A 15532-nucleotide genomic window follows, 5' to 3' on the forward strand; every position below is an offset into this window, starting at 1 on the left:
TTCTTTTAGTGGCAATTATGTGTCTCTTGTTGTATTTTGGGTGAGATATATGTTATACTGTAAAGGCGAGTGGAGACAGGCGTTTTTTGGACCGCGCCGTTTATTGGCATAAGCTTCTCCTTCACAACAAACATAAGTATCGTTTAGTGAAAGCACAACAAAAATATCATTCCTATCGCTCCTTTTACTCTACTGTAATTTAAATCTGTCTGAGCTGGGCAAGTGCGTTAATTGCGTCAAATATTTTAACGTGATTAATTTTAAAAAATTATTTAACGCCCGTTAACGCGATAATTTTGACAGCCCTAATATATATATATATATATATATATATATATATATATATATATATATATATATATATATATATATATATATATATATATATATATATATATATATGAAGACTTTTTTTTTAATTGACACGGCCATGTTGTGTTGAAGAAACGTATGCGGCGATCCGTTGCCAACCATTATGGTACGTGACGTCACCATTTTGTGGTCGTGGCGAGCTAGGGAAGGAGTTGGAGGCAGAGTATCAAACAACGGAACTAATCCGCGTTGCTTTATTGACATTTAACATGCAACAAAATAAGGTAGCAATGTCTGTCTCACATGCAACCCGCGGAATAGAACTATCTTTCTGGCTGTTCCCTCAACAAAATACCTCCCCCCCGGTAACTCCTGTATACAACGTGCCAACATATGTTCCGCCGGTGAATTCTGTTAGAACTTGTTACACAGTAATACTTCACTCTGATTGGTCGAATGATTTCGTCTGTGTTAAATTCTGCTTTTTTCACTCTTCATAAAGCACATAATTTAGCTTCTTGAACTCATTTGAGTCAATGTTTATTGCAGCTCTGCAACTCGAACCTTTACAAATGTAACACAACACAGACTTTTCTTTCTTTCAACTATATCTGTCCCTCGGGAAACTCCAACCCAAATAACAATAGTTCCTCTTGTTAGTCTACAGCGATGCGCGCCTTCGGTTTTCCGACTTCTAGCCTCACTTTTATTTTACCGTATCTATCCATGGAAGAAACATTTATTCATCATGATGAAACGAGCAAGTTATACAGCAGCCTTTAAAGGAAAAGCCACATCTGTTTTCTCCTGGATTCTGGTAAGTTGGAGAAGTTGTCAAATCATATTATTACGTACATATTGTCAGTTTACGGCAGTACTTCTCAAAGCAGAGCGATGCCAGGGGGGGCGCATGTGTCCTCGGGGAACATGCTTTTTTTTTTTTTTTTTTTTTGCCCTACTCGAATAAAGTGTACTTGCACATCCACTCAGTGGGTGGCAGTGGCGCTCTCATTTTCAGAGTGCGTACAGTATTTTTGAACTAAGGAAGAGCACTCAGCACACAGAAAACAGATTATGAAGAGCAGTGCGCCGCCGCCGTTTTCGAAAGCCGTTTTCCGACGGGACTAACTCACGCAGCGACCCACTGTCTTGTCCGGTTCTCACGTCGCCGCCCGAGAAGTGCCATTTTCGGCTTGGGATCGTCACGACGACCGCCCTCACCTACGGTTCTACCTCGGCCGCCGAGAATGCGCTTTTTTCGTGCCGTTTACCCTTTGCTCTACTGTGTCTAAAAATAATTATAGCGGACAGCCATGAGCCAAATCAATTAAGACGCCACTTAAAGACATTCGACCCCAATCTCATTGATAAGCCGCTTGATTGTTTTTCAGCGAAAACGTGCCGAATATTGCCAACAGTCGTCCTGCTTTGTCAGTGTTATATCAGTAAACCAGTGAGCATTAATAGCATGCTCATTGCAAAATAACTCCACACCATTGCAAAGGAGGTAATACTGAGTGTGAGCAGCAAAAATAAAAACTGTCCTTCTGTCCAAAGACACTTTTTTTTTTTTTCTTCTATACAGTTTTTTTTTTTTTCCGGTCAAATTTTTTGGCATATTGTCCTCATGAGTGAATGTTTCTAATCAAGTCGAATTTGTTATTATTTACTGATTTTTTTTTACATTTTATTTTTCTGTATCAAATGGTCAAAAATGTACCTTGAGTGTATTTTTACAGTTTGAATGTGACTTTTTTTTTTATTTTAATTCAGGCAAATTGATGCTCGTCAAGTCTTCTCTGCTACAAACAAAACAATGTTAATAAAGTTATACTTTATTATAAGTTGATCTATGTTACTTTTTTTCTTTATTAGAAAAAAAGGACACAATGTTAGGCAGATGCGTATTTATGATAGTAATTTTATAGACAAATGATACTATTTACAGTGGCGGCAGAGAGTTAAGGGGGGCACGAAACATTTACGTCTTGATTGGGGGGGCGTAACAGAAAATAATTGAGAAGCACTGGTTTACGGTAATGTTTTGATGTGCTATGCTTGTGCTGTGTTTCACCAGTCAGTAAAATGACATTTCTGTCTCTGTACATGAGCTCTGTTTTCTTGTATTCTTCAATTCATTGGTGCTAAAATTAGGGTGCGCTTTATAAACGGGTACAATAATTTACCCTAGATTTTACAACTAAATTTGGGGTGCGGGTTATACACGGGTGCGCCTTATATTCGGGAAATTACGGTAACTGAAAATCAACAGGTAAACAACATGAAATGGCCTAAAATTACCTCATTGCCTGGCATTGGCTGCCACTGATGGCCATAGACGTTCAATCCGTTTGAAGTGGGAGGAATGGGGCTCCCAGTTCAAATGGATTGGACGTCTACTAGTGATAAACTGATTCCAATTCACAGCAGAAACTTGTTTTTCTGTTTAATAGTTGTTTGGAGAATGATTTCCTGACCAATGTATCGATAATTGTTGTATCGCCATATCGTCCGATCATCGTTATCGTGAGCTTTGTTTTGCAAACCGTATCGTATCGTGAGGTACCAAGAGGTTCCCACTCCTAGTCATGACCACATGTAATTAATATCCTTGACATACTCGAGAGGCATAAACAGCTAAATGTGTGGAAATACACTAGTAAATAAACAGGACTGAAACTGTCCTCATTGTGCTTTAGCCAGCTTTCTGAGGCTACGTCTACACTGGGGAGGGATAACTCTAAGTTATTTTGCTGACTATTTTTTATACCTGTCCACACAACATTTAATGTGCGTTTAAGCCCCCCCGCTTCTGCAACATACGCCTGCATTTGTGCAGACTACGCATGCGCTGAAATGAGCAGCCTAATGTGTTACGTCATCATCCGCGCTGTTGACCTCATTACTCGCCAGTGGGAAATTTCGAGATAACTACACCTTCTAGACAATGAGTCGGGAACTCCATTTTGTGAGCAGTTTTTTTTGTGAACGCATCACACGGGAGCGAGTATGAAGGCCCACTTGGCTTTTACAAGCAGTTGCCGAGTTGTGATTGAAAAAAATCTTTAGAAAACAACAACGAAAGCCAGACATCGTTAGTTGGATGTTACGATCGTTGCTCAGTTGCGCACGCACCATTTGGAAAATAGAAACATGGTGTGACGCTGTGTATACAGTATTTTCTGGAAGTGGAAACCACAACCAGGGGACCACTACATAAAAGTGGCCAAGACAGGTGGAAACTTTCAGAGCAGCCGTTTCGTGAGTCTCGTTCTCCTAGAAGTGGCGACAATTTTGACAGGCGAAAAGTCATGAAAGTGAAACTGATCGCACACCTCTCTGACTTGGGGTACCACACAGTTCACTTTCGTAGTTTAATTTTCCACTACGAATATTTCATCTACAGTATTCCAGTTCAGTGGGCATTGATTTGGGAACGGCCAGCCTCGCTGCTGGCTGAGCTGAAACTTATTGTGCGAAAGGAGCTCTGTACGCCCATTTCCGTGCAATCTGCAATGAGAGGACCACCAATGGGCACCGAATTGAAGCATATTATTGCGACGTAAGTTTGAAGTTTAAAATTACGGGTTGGTTGAGAGCAGGATGCACTCATCAAAAGAGCCAGATATGGCTTGCAAGGTTCCTGACCCCTGTTCTGGACTCCAGTGGATCAACTGTAAACAATGGTTGTGGAAAAGAAAAGAGCAGCACGTCTTTATCGTTCACCTCCATTGTTTACAATGACGTAATGCCACACTAAGAGTTCCGATGGCGCGCTCCGTGACGTGACTTCCTTTGATTATTATAAGTAGGGTTGTTCCGATCATGTTTTTTTTGCTCTCGATCCGATCCCGATCGTTTTAGTTTGAGTATCTGCCGATCCCGATATTTCCCGATCCAATTGCTTTTTTTTGCTCCCGATTCAATTCCAATCATTCCCGATAATTTTTCCCGATCATATACATTTTGGCAATGCATCAAGAAAAAAATGAATAAAACTCGGACGGATATATACATTCAACATACAGTACATAAGTACTGTATTTGTTTATTATGACAATAAATCCTCAAGATGGCATTTACATTATTAACATTCATTCTGTGAGAGGGATCCACGGATAGAAAGACTTGTGACTTTGTATATTGTGACTAAATATTGCCATCTAGTGTATTTGTTGAGCTTTCAGTAAATGATACTGTGGCCATCCCAAATGCATGATGGGAAGTGGAACCATGACTGTGCAATGTGCTACCAATTGCTGTATCTTCTCTGCATTGGGAAATAACATAAGGTGTTAAGACAATAATCAATTGCCACCATGCCTCCCCACATTGCTTCCCATGATATTTCTAATCATAGGGAGAGGGATTGCAAGGCTTAAGCCAATTAATAAAAGCTCCAAAGGCTGCCAAAGTTCACTCTACTCATTTTGCGCTGCCTTTTATCTCTCTACATAGGTAAAACGGCGTCATTACAGATTGAGCGCGACAATGAAAGGGTCATGCAGCGCATGCATTAATTGCGTTAAATATTTTAACGTGACACATTTTTAAAAAAAATAATTGCTGCCATTATCGGGATAAATTTGATAACCCTACCTTAAGCCTAAACTAAAGACTCTGGATGAGTGTAACATATTATGTCTGTGACGTTAAATACAATTAGAAAACGATTTAATTAAAAAAATATATATATATATATATTTTTTTTTTTTAAAAAGGCATGGCCGATATTTTTTTGCCGATTCCGATACTTTGAAAATGACGTGATCGGACCCGATCGATCGGCGAGACGCCAGTCTATATTGAGCAGCTGGTCCGTAGTTTAAAACAATACACGGCTACCACCCCGTACAAGAACATAAACGGAGAAGAGATAGCCGACATGCCGTATAGTCCAACTAACTGTTTAAGGGTATTATCTGTCCTAGTGTAGATGTCGCCTAAAACTGCAAAGACATTCAAAATCTAATTGGAACTGAAGCGATCTCAGTTTTTCTTCTTCAAATTTCAAGAAATTCAACATCATAAAATATGAGAATCATGATGCAAACTTTGAAATTAAATTTTCTGAGGTGGGAGTTTATTCATAACTCATCGGTAGATAGCTCGGATATTATGCAAAACTCATTATTTTAAAAACCTTTGTGTTATCTTTGATGAATTATCCTTTGTCAAAAGTTATGAAGTTATTCACAATCTATTTCAAATAATTGAAGGGGGGGAGCATTTCATGATGTCACATTTAATGATGGGTTCGTGAAAAGCACTTTGAGTTCAATCATTGCAGCAGCACGGGTCTCACGCCTCCGTCCTACTAGCAGGACTTCATCGTCACTCAGACACGCAGCCACTCAGAAAAAACGCCCCCGCCCTTCTCACCCATCTCACTCTGAGTCTACCTTGAAAAGGTGTCAGATAATCTGGTAGGTGAAATGAGACATCTTCATCAGATCATCAACACCTTCTCAGACAGGCGCCAAAGTGCCCCTCGGGACCGGCGCACTACTCCAAACATCATCGACTGAGATGAAATCAGCATGCACCTTTTATCAGCATGCTTGGATCTATGTTTTTTAGTGTCCCTGTGGAAAGTATAGAAACCCTGCTGCTGCTGCAAAGTTAAGAGCAAGCTTTTCATCAAGTAAAGTGTTCCAAAAAGCTTCACATTTTTGACGTATCTAAACAGTAGAGACAAACCACGGATGATTTCCTGTTCTACGTATTTAACATGAGTATCTTTTGGTTGTTGACATAGTGATCAAGAGGGCTGTGATTCTCGGCACAAGTCCACACTTTCTCCTTAGTTTGTTTTCCATTTCACCCTCTTTGCGAAGTGATCATATACCTAAAGCAAGACAATGTCTGGACAATCAATGCAATGTTTTTTGAGGTTACAGTTACAATTTGTACAGTAGTATGTGACAGTTTTGGCAATTTTGTTTGATACTTATCTGATAAAGGAGGCTTTGTTATGTAAAAAAAAAAAAAAAATCTGCATATGGGTAAATTTACTCTTACCAAATTCAAAATGTACGGTGGTCGACTGGACTACTTTCATATTCCGCAAAAGCTATGGCTTTAGTATTTTAAGGTTTCATGTAAAGAGCACAAAATTTTGCCCATATGTTTTCACTAATTAGGTGAGGATAGGTTGCCTACAAAAAATACAAATAGTAAATTACTGATATATGATGTGAAGCCAAAAAGTATATTTTACCTACCTGTTTCAAGATAGTATAATTGGAGCCATCCACACTTAGCTTACGAATCTCATGGTGGTCGGCCATGATAAGAAAAGGCTCTTCAGCTGAAATCAAGAGATTTATACAGTACAATTGCTGGTCTTTAAACATTTGAATTCTCATTACAAAATAAAAACAACAACAAAATGCAAACCTGATGAAGCCTTGCAAACATTTGGGTTGCGCTCCAGTGCTTCATAACCATCTACACACAAGCATTTGTAGGAGCCGTAAGTGTTGATGCAGCGCTGGCTACAAGGGAGGGTGGTGGCACATTCATCAACATCAACACAGGTCCTCCCATCATCCTTCAAGTGGAAACCGGGCCAGCATTTACACTGATGGCAAAAGTACAATTAGAACACAAAAGATCTATTTGAGAGAGAAAAGATACAGCGGTGACATTGGATAATGAATATAATGATGAAGCAGATGCAACACTCATGAATCTAACATTTCGTAGTGAAGGGAGACAGCAAAGAATACGGGACAGATCGAACTTTCACAATGGCATGATGTCAGACTACTGCTACAAATCCCTGATGTGTCTCGACCAGAACCGTTGCACATCCCATACAGTATCTAATACCATATTCCCCCTTTTACAATTATTGGGGTAATTTTGTCAAATCAAGATGTCTGGGGAACTGGGATTGATAAACAAGGCAACGTTTCTACATGTAAAAATCATTACCAGAGCTGAAACAATAGTAACAACAACCATGGCGGAAGAGATGAAAGTTTAGATTGTGGCAGTGTTTTCTCGGATGCCAATCCTTGATAATGGATTATATCCAAGGGCGTAGGTTTGGTCCCAACATTGGTAGGGACGATACAACAGCATAACCTGCATGTACAATTTTTGCTGGGGACGGGACATTAATAAGACCAAACAGATTGGGTGAATGGGGGTCAGGGTCATAATTCTCATGAATATGAACTTAATTAATTGATAGGCTAAATGATCAATGCAAAATAAATCTGTATTGACTTATACTAACATTCATATGTATTAATTCAAGCGATACATCATTCAATAGTTGTATCGAGTTCATTTTGCCTACACTTATAAATTCGTTAAACCTTTTCTTTAATCCCAGGCAATAGTAGGTGGTTTTATTTACCTGACATGTTTCGGCAAGCACTTCCGCCTTCGTAAGTGCTATTGCCTGGGGTAAAAGAAAAGGTTTGACGAAAGGATACATCATTCAGTTCAAACCTTTGTTTTCAAAAACTACTAAAGAAACATTTTTTAAAAACTTCCAGAATAAATGTCTGGATTTTTGTTGTTGTTTACCAAATGTATGAACAGAATTTAACTTATATTAACATACACAATAAACTCTTAACAATCCAGGAATGCATAATATAAACAATTGTCTAAAGACCACTCAACATGGAAAAAATGGAACCTTCCTTCAAGTAAAACACTACTGCTTTTGTCCACCAACACAACCAAACTCAACAAAAAGTGAAAGCTCCTTTGGACTGCTTTAAGACCACATAAATAAAATACAAATTAGGGCTGTCAAACGATTAAAATTTTTAATCGAGCTAATTACAGTTTAAAAATTAATTAATCGTAATTAATCGCAATTCAAACCATATATAAAATATGCCATATTTTTCTGTAAATTATATATACATATATTCTGTAAAATAAATTGTTGGAATGGAAAGATAAGACACCAGATAGATATATACATTCAACATATGGTACATAAGGACTGTAGTGGGCATTTCACTCTACTCTCATTTAAATCTGTCTATGCTGTCCTCACTCGGAAGCGTCTACTTTTTCCAAAGCTAGACAGCTAGTGAACGGCGCCTTAATAATCAGATTTCTCCCTTTTTCATCTGATTTATTAATAAAATGGCCTCAAACTATTGTCCTCTTTAGACCGTCGTAAAACTACAAAAAAATAGTACACAAGCATTGCATTAGCAACAACGTTAGCTTAGCACGCTATACAGGTTCACTAAACATAAACAAAAAGCGTCTCATACAAAAAATATAACATTTCGCTTACTAACATAATATGTACATTCTTTACAACAACCATACTTACGGACAAATCTTGTCCAAGGATCATATAAGCACAACATTACAACGTAGGCGTCAGCCCGAGACGTCGTGCAGCCATATTGAACTGGCAAGAAAACAATAAACCATGTCGCAAAGCGACCACAAGAGTTCGCTACTAGACAGCACAAAAAGCCTTGCTGTAAAACTTACCAAAAGGCAGAATACTGTCTGAGCGGGACATGTGCGTTAATTGCGTCAAATATTTTAACGTGATTAATTTTAAAAATTAATTACCGCTCGATAACGCGATAATTTTGACAGCCCTAATAAAAATCAAAACAAGAAGGGGTTAAACCTCGGTTCACTACATTTTTCACAATTGACGTTAACAGTAGAAAACATACTGAAGGACACTTCTCTCTAAGCAGCTTCCTATTCGAGTTTTTCAGGTTAGCAAATTCATACAGTTTAATATTATGCCAACTGTAATGTAGGTCCGACTTTCTGTAGCAAAATTTGTTGTGTGTTCCCCACCTCCAAAACATTGACGTCTTTTTATATTACTTCCAGTGGTGGCTGCTGCTGGCCGAAATAAAATTCTAATATCCATCGTTTTCGAAGGGGGCGGAGTAGGCGGCATGTTGTCGACATGTTGTATTTTTGTCTGGGCTGTGAGCGTGTGTTTGGGGGGGGAGCATGTCATCAGCCAATCAAACGTGTGTTTGAGAGAAAAAATGGACTGGCACATTCAGCAAGTGAAAAGGGGTAAATGTCAGCCTGAACATAATGAACGCAATTCATTTAATAATAGTAGGGTCAATTCTATCCATACAACATATGGAAAGACAATCTCAATTACCTATATAACTGAACTCATGATATAATGCCAATAAGGTTGCTTAAAAGTTGGTGGGGACAATTTGAGCATCCTGAAGAGTTGCTAGTGTCATGTCCTTTCCATCCCTATGCAAATCTACGCCCTTGATTATATCACTCTACAAGAAGATAAACAATTCCAAACAAAGTATATGGGGCCCAATCTGGAAACGTATCCTGTCCAAAACTTAAAAGTGCATTTGCTGCTTTGGATACAAGGTAAATCCTGTTCATTTCTAAATCTGTACACTACTGCTGAGACCACAAATGTTTCAGATAAAGAGTCAACATTGATGTGCTCCCAATCCAGCTCTGACCCTGTCGCCACAGGAAAGCGAAAATTTATTGCGCTTTCAGCTTCTTTTCAGACATGGCGAGACACATCTTGGGAATCTGGAAGCAGAGGAGGAAGCAAATCCAGGGATGAAGGCATAAACATTCACAGTCAGACAAAAGTGATGGCCAAGGCTCCAGTGGATGTGGCCTTGACCCGGATTCAACCCTGACATTGTGCTCGCAGCCTATTCCTGGTGCGTAAACAGTTGTTGGCATATCATTAAAGCATCCTTGCAAGATTCAAGGTTATTTCAAAAGTCAATGTATGCATACCCCTCCCGGTTTTATCTGCTCAATAATGGGCCAGCTCAAGACGGATTTAGTATCAGCCATGACACATTCATGTCCAGGATGTACATTATAAATATGATCCACCTGGGTTACTTTCAGTATAGGTAAGTGGAAGCTAAATCAGAAAACACAGTTTAGCCATTCCAAATACTATAATACAAGTTCCACTGTGTGAATCCTGACTTTGAAACAGTCAACCCATTCACTCTGCAACAAAAGAAATGCTTAGTGCATCAATAGCATGCTGCATTGGCGCCATTCATCACTGGAGTCAATGTACAAAACCGGATTATTTTTCTCGGTCTAAACACTATTTCCACAATTAAGTAAATGGTGAGATAACGTGTACGAAAGTAACAGCGAAGCATTTATTTCATGGCACTGCTGGAAGAATTGACTTCAGTTGTCAGATTGTGCCGCTTGTTGTTTTTGTGTCTCCGTTTTGTTTCTCATACAGTACTATTTTAGCATGCTCATTTTCCATTTCATTTCGAATTTTTGTGTGGTTTCTGTGTCATGTCATAAAACAGTTTTTTTTTTGCATTTGACGAATATAGCCTAAAAAAGTTAATCTAACTAAGTTACAGTGGTACCTCTACATAAGAAGTTAATTCGTTCCATGACCTTGTTGTAAGTCGAAATGGTCATATGTCGAGCAGGATTTACCCATAAGAATACATTATAATTCCATTAATTCGTTCCAAAGCCCAAAAACCTACATTAAATCCTTAATAAATACTGCCCGTAGTAATGGCAATTACACATACAGTGCCTTGCAAAAGTATTCGGCCCCCTTGAATCTTGCAACCTTTCGCCACATTTCAGGCTTCAAACATAAAGATATGAAATTTAATTTTTTTGTCAAGAATCAACAAGTGGGACACAATCGTGAAGTGGAACAACATTTATTGGATAATTTAAACTTTTTTAACAAATAAAAAACTGAAAAGTGGGGCGTGCAATATTATTCGGCCCCTTTACTTTCAGTGCAGCAAACTCACTCCAGAAGTTCAGTGAGGATCTCTGAATGATCCAATGTTGTCCTAAATGAGCGATGATGATAAATAGAATCCACCTGTGTGTAATCAAGTCTCCGTATAAATGCACCTGCTCTGTGATAGTCTCAGGGTTCTGTTTAAAGTGCAGAGAGCATTATGAAAACCAAGGAACACACCAGGCAGGTCCGAGATACTGTTGTGGAGAAGTTTAAAGCCGGATTTGGATACAAAAAGATTTCCCAAGCTTTAAACATCTCAAGGAGCACTGTGCAAGCCATCATATTGAAATGGAAGGAGCATCAGACCACTGCAAATCTACCAAGACCCGGCCGTCCTTCCAAACTTTCTTCTCAAACAAGGAGAAAACTGATCAGAGATGCAGCCAAGAGGCCCATGATCACTCTGGATGAACTGCAGAGATCTACAGCTGAGGTGGGAGAGTCTGTCCATAGGACAACAATCAGTCGTACACTGCACAAATCTGGCCTTTATGGAAGAGTGGCAAGAAGAAAGCCATTTCTCAAAGATATCCATAAAAAGTCTCGTTTAAAGTTTGCCACAAGCCACCTGGGAGACACACCAAACATGTGGAAGAAGGTGCTCTGGTCAGATGAAACCAAAATTGAACTTTTTGGCTGGCCACAATGCAAAACGATATGTTTGGCGTAAAAGCAACACAGCTCATCACCCTGAACACACCATCCCCACTGTCAAACATGGTGGTGGCAGCATCATGGTTTGGGCCTGCTTTTCTTCAGCAGGGACAGGGAAGATGGTTAAAATTGACGGGAAGATGGATGCAGCCAAATACAGGAACATTCTGGGAGAAAACCTGTTGGTATCTGCACAAGACCTGAGACTGGGACGGAGACTTATCTTCAAACAGGACAATGATCCAAAACATAAAGCCAAATCTACAATGGAATGGTTCAAAAATAAATGTATCCAGGTGTTAGAATGGCCAAGTCAAAGTCCAGACCTGAATCCAATCAAGAATCTGTGGAAAGAGCTGAAGACTGCTGTTCACAAACACTCTCCATCCAACCTCACTGAGCTGGAGCTGTTTTGCAAGGAAGAATGGGCAAGAATGTCAGTCTCTCGATGTGCAAAACTGATAGAAACATACCCCAAGCGACTTGCAGCTGTAATTGGAGCAAAAGGTGGCGCTACAAAGTATTAACGCAAGGGGGCCGAATAATATTGCACGCCCCACTTTTCAGTTTTTTATTTGTTAAAAAAGTTTAAATTATCCAATAAATTTTGTTCCACTTCACGATTGTGTCCCACTTGTTGTTGATTCTTGACAAAAAATTAAAATTTTATATCTTTATGTTTGAAGCCTGAAATGAGGCGAAAGGTTGCAAGGTTCAAGGGGGCCGAATACTTTTGCAAGGCACTGTAGCAAAACAAATAAATTATAATAAAAAAAAAAAAAACGGAATAATAAAATAATAATTCCTGTAATAATGTAACGAATCAGGTTCTAATGTGGCGATGGTGTTTTGCGTGCTGTACCTGAACCCACCGTGTGGCTGACGTGACAGAGAGAGGGACTGGTGCTGTAGAGGGTTTATTTTCACTTTTAATGTTTTGTTGAGAACACCGTCAACTGCGACGGACAGTAGGACAAGTTCTGAAATACATTTTTTTGACGATGTTGCCACCATAACTATTGTCACCTTAACTTATAAAAACTGACGAACGGACGTCGGAGGAGGACTATGGAGATCGTAGAAATTCTACTGATGTATTTTTGAGCCAGTTCACGGATGCGCACTCCACACTCATATTTTTCTATAAATTATTCAATGGCAAGCGTCACCTTTTTCCTTGCTTCACCACCTGCCTTTCACCACCAACCTTTTTGAAACCTGTGTTGATTTCTCCCACAAGAAAGTCCGCCGTATGTGACTGCGGCGCTGTCATGTCGACGTATTTTGAGCATGTCGTCGTATGTAGAAACAAATGGCGAGTCAAATTTTACGTCTGGTGTCGAAAAGATTGTGTGTCGAAGCGATCGTGTGTCGAGGTACCACTGTACTTTTAAAAACTCATTCACTGGCATTGGCAAGCATACTTATCAATTGATTTTTTTCAACAGAGGTGATGGAGGGTCTGACACTGCTTCAAATTGAATTTTCAACTTGGAAACGACTTAACTGATGCACAACTATCTGTAGATGGCAGCGATGCATCAATTTACAGATGCAATAAGCCCATTTTGTAAGTCCACATGAGAGGTTTTCATGAGTAAAACTCTATTTACCATAACTCCACAGTCAGAAAAAACAATTTAAGAAAAAAAGATTCTGTGAGTCTTGAAAATCAATCTGATACCTCTAAAATTCTACATAGTATGGGTATGTTAGCACTAAAAACAGCGCACAGTGAATGAATTAAATCGAGTAATCAGTTACGTAACCCGAAATAAACTATAAATATGTCTGTATAAGCAGTCCACCTACCTTGTATCCAACAGGAAGATCCTGGCAGTCCTGTGTGCATCTGCTAACACGGCGATTCAAGCACTCATTGACATTGCAGTTCCTCTCATCCGACTGGTCCCCACAATCGTCTTTCCCATCACAGAGATTTCCCTCAGAAATACAGCGTCCATTGGAACACATGAAGAAGGAGCCGTTGCACAAACTTCCTGTAAAAAGCGAGACGTAGCAATTCTTTAAATGTTGTCTGAGGTGTTTTGTCCTAATGCAGGACCTTGACCATCTAATTCCCGCAACGGACACTCTGTTGGTTCTAGTGGCTTTTGTTCTTATCGTTTGTCCTCATCACTTTTCCGGGTGCATGCTGTGCTACCGGTAACTCTGTTAAAAAGGTTCCTGCTGAGAGTCAAACAGCAGTCTTACCTGCGGCTAGACATTTGAGGTTCAGAGGCAGTTCATCTGAGTGGTCGGGACAGTCTGCGTAGCCATCGCACTCCCACTGTGCGCTGAGAAGACAGCGACCATCCCCACAGCGAAACTCTCCTGATCCACATGACCGGTAAACTGGAGAAAGAATGACAGACACAATTTCTTCAAGATGACCGAAGAATGACAAGTCTGTTTAACAGGCAACCAGAGGTGGGCATTCACTTTTAATAACTTTTTGAGAACAATGTACTTCTAAGAGTAGTTTTACTAAGCCATACTTTTTATTTTTACTTGAGAACATTTGTGAAGAAAAAGCACTACTCTTACTCCGCTACTTTGAGCTGCACAAGAGTCGTTACATTTTTCCTCTTGATTCTACATGTTAGATTTTTTTTTTCTCAGTGATGCCAAGAGTAGCTCTACCAATTTCACCAATGAGATGTCGCAACATTAATCACATGACTCCATTATACCAATCAGACGCAATCTTGCCGTTCTATGATCACAGCAGCCTGTTCATTAATGTGACGTCTTGAAAGCACAGTAAAAATGGAAGTGCCGCCCTAAACATGACCCAAAAGCTCGGATTTTAACCTCACTTCCAGTTTTTATTTGGCACCAATTGACCATGGGAAACTAGAGATATAATCCTTTTAATTTCATAATAGGAACTATGAAGGAATTATTCACTATTCAAACTAGGAACTAGGAATTTTCTCCACTAGAGGACACTCATGCTCTTTGGACGTATAATGCTCCTATCTGTCATTCTTTTTCGCTCGCCGGAATTCAATGATTTTATTTTTTTTTTTATTTCTTTGGCTTTACGTGGTCATGTAATGGGTTATTGTACAGTATCATTATAGCAACAGTTCATATAGATAACTTTGTACTGAGAAAAAAATACCATTGTTTAAAAAAAAAAAAAAAAAAAAAAATCAAACAAAAATGTAAGCAGTCACTCGCAATGTTACTCATTATTTGAGTATTCTTTTCACCAAGCCCTTTTTTACTTGTACTTGAGTACATTTTTGGATGACTACTTATATTTTTACTTGAGTAATACAATTTTGAAGTAACGCTACTCGGACTTGAGTAAAATCTTTGGCTACTCTACCTACCTCTGTAGGCAACTCAATTGAGCTCTATAAAGTAAAGTGGCAAGGCTAATTATTCGTCAGTGGTGGGTAGGAAAACACAATTTTAGGTAATTTTAATTTATTCATTGCATTTGTAAGTGGATCATTTCACTTTTCTATCTAGATCTTGTTCCTTTTTTCAACCTCCACGGGTGATTACTAAATGTGGAAAAAAAGGATGTAAATGGAGAGTGATATAGTCAGGGCTGGTGAGAACATGATTGACTGATGGAATAAGATCTTGGAGACCAATAAAACAGCAGCGATATGGAATAATGTGAATCGGGTAGCATTAGCGGAAGAGGCAGATTTGGGGAAGCAAGATAATGGCTGCATTTAAGAGAGTTGTTTAATGACAGCTCCAAAAATGTTTCCAGTCAGTCTATAAAGAAGCAGATTCTAGGTCATATACTAAAAATGTTATTTTTTTCTTAGT

The 15532-nt window shown here is 39.1% G+C and overlaps 1 protein-coding gene across 8 annotated transcripts in view; it reads right to left on the reverse strand.

Annotated features, from left to right (window-relative positions):
• lrp1bb (low density lipoprotein receptor-related protein 1Bb) overlaps positions 1 to 15532 on the reverse strand; it is a 469826-nt gene that overhangs the window by 89138 nt on the left and 365156 nt on the right. For all 8 annotated transcript variants that reach the window (XM_057852528.1, XM_057852526.1, XM_057852531.1 and 5 more), the window contains 4 exons: positions 13952 to 14092; positions 13550 to 13737; positions 6712 to 6895; positions 6537 to 6622 (listed from right to left, as the gene is read on the reverse strand). In XM_057852528.1, coding sequence (XP_057708511.1) covers positions 6537 to 6622; positions 6712 to 6895; positions 13550 to 13737; positions 13952 to 14092 — 599 coding nt within the window. The remainder of the gene's footprint in view (positions 1 to 6536; positions 6623 to 6711; positions 6896 to 13549; positions 13738 to 13951; positions 14093 to 15532) is intronic.

Source organism: Corythoichthys intestinalis, chromosome 12, assembly GCF_030265065.1.
Source record: "Corythoichthys intestinalis isolate RoL2023-P3 chromosome 12, ASM3026506v1, whole genome shotgun sequence".
Classification (NCBI taxonomy): Eukaryota; Metazoa; Chordata; class Actinopteri; order Syngnathiformes; family Syngnathidae; genus Corythoichthys; species Corythoichthys intestinalis.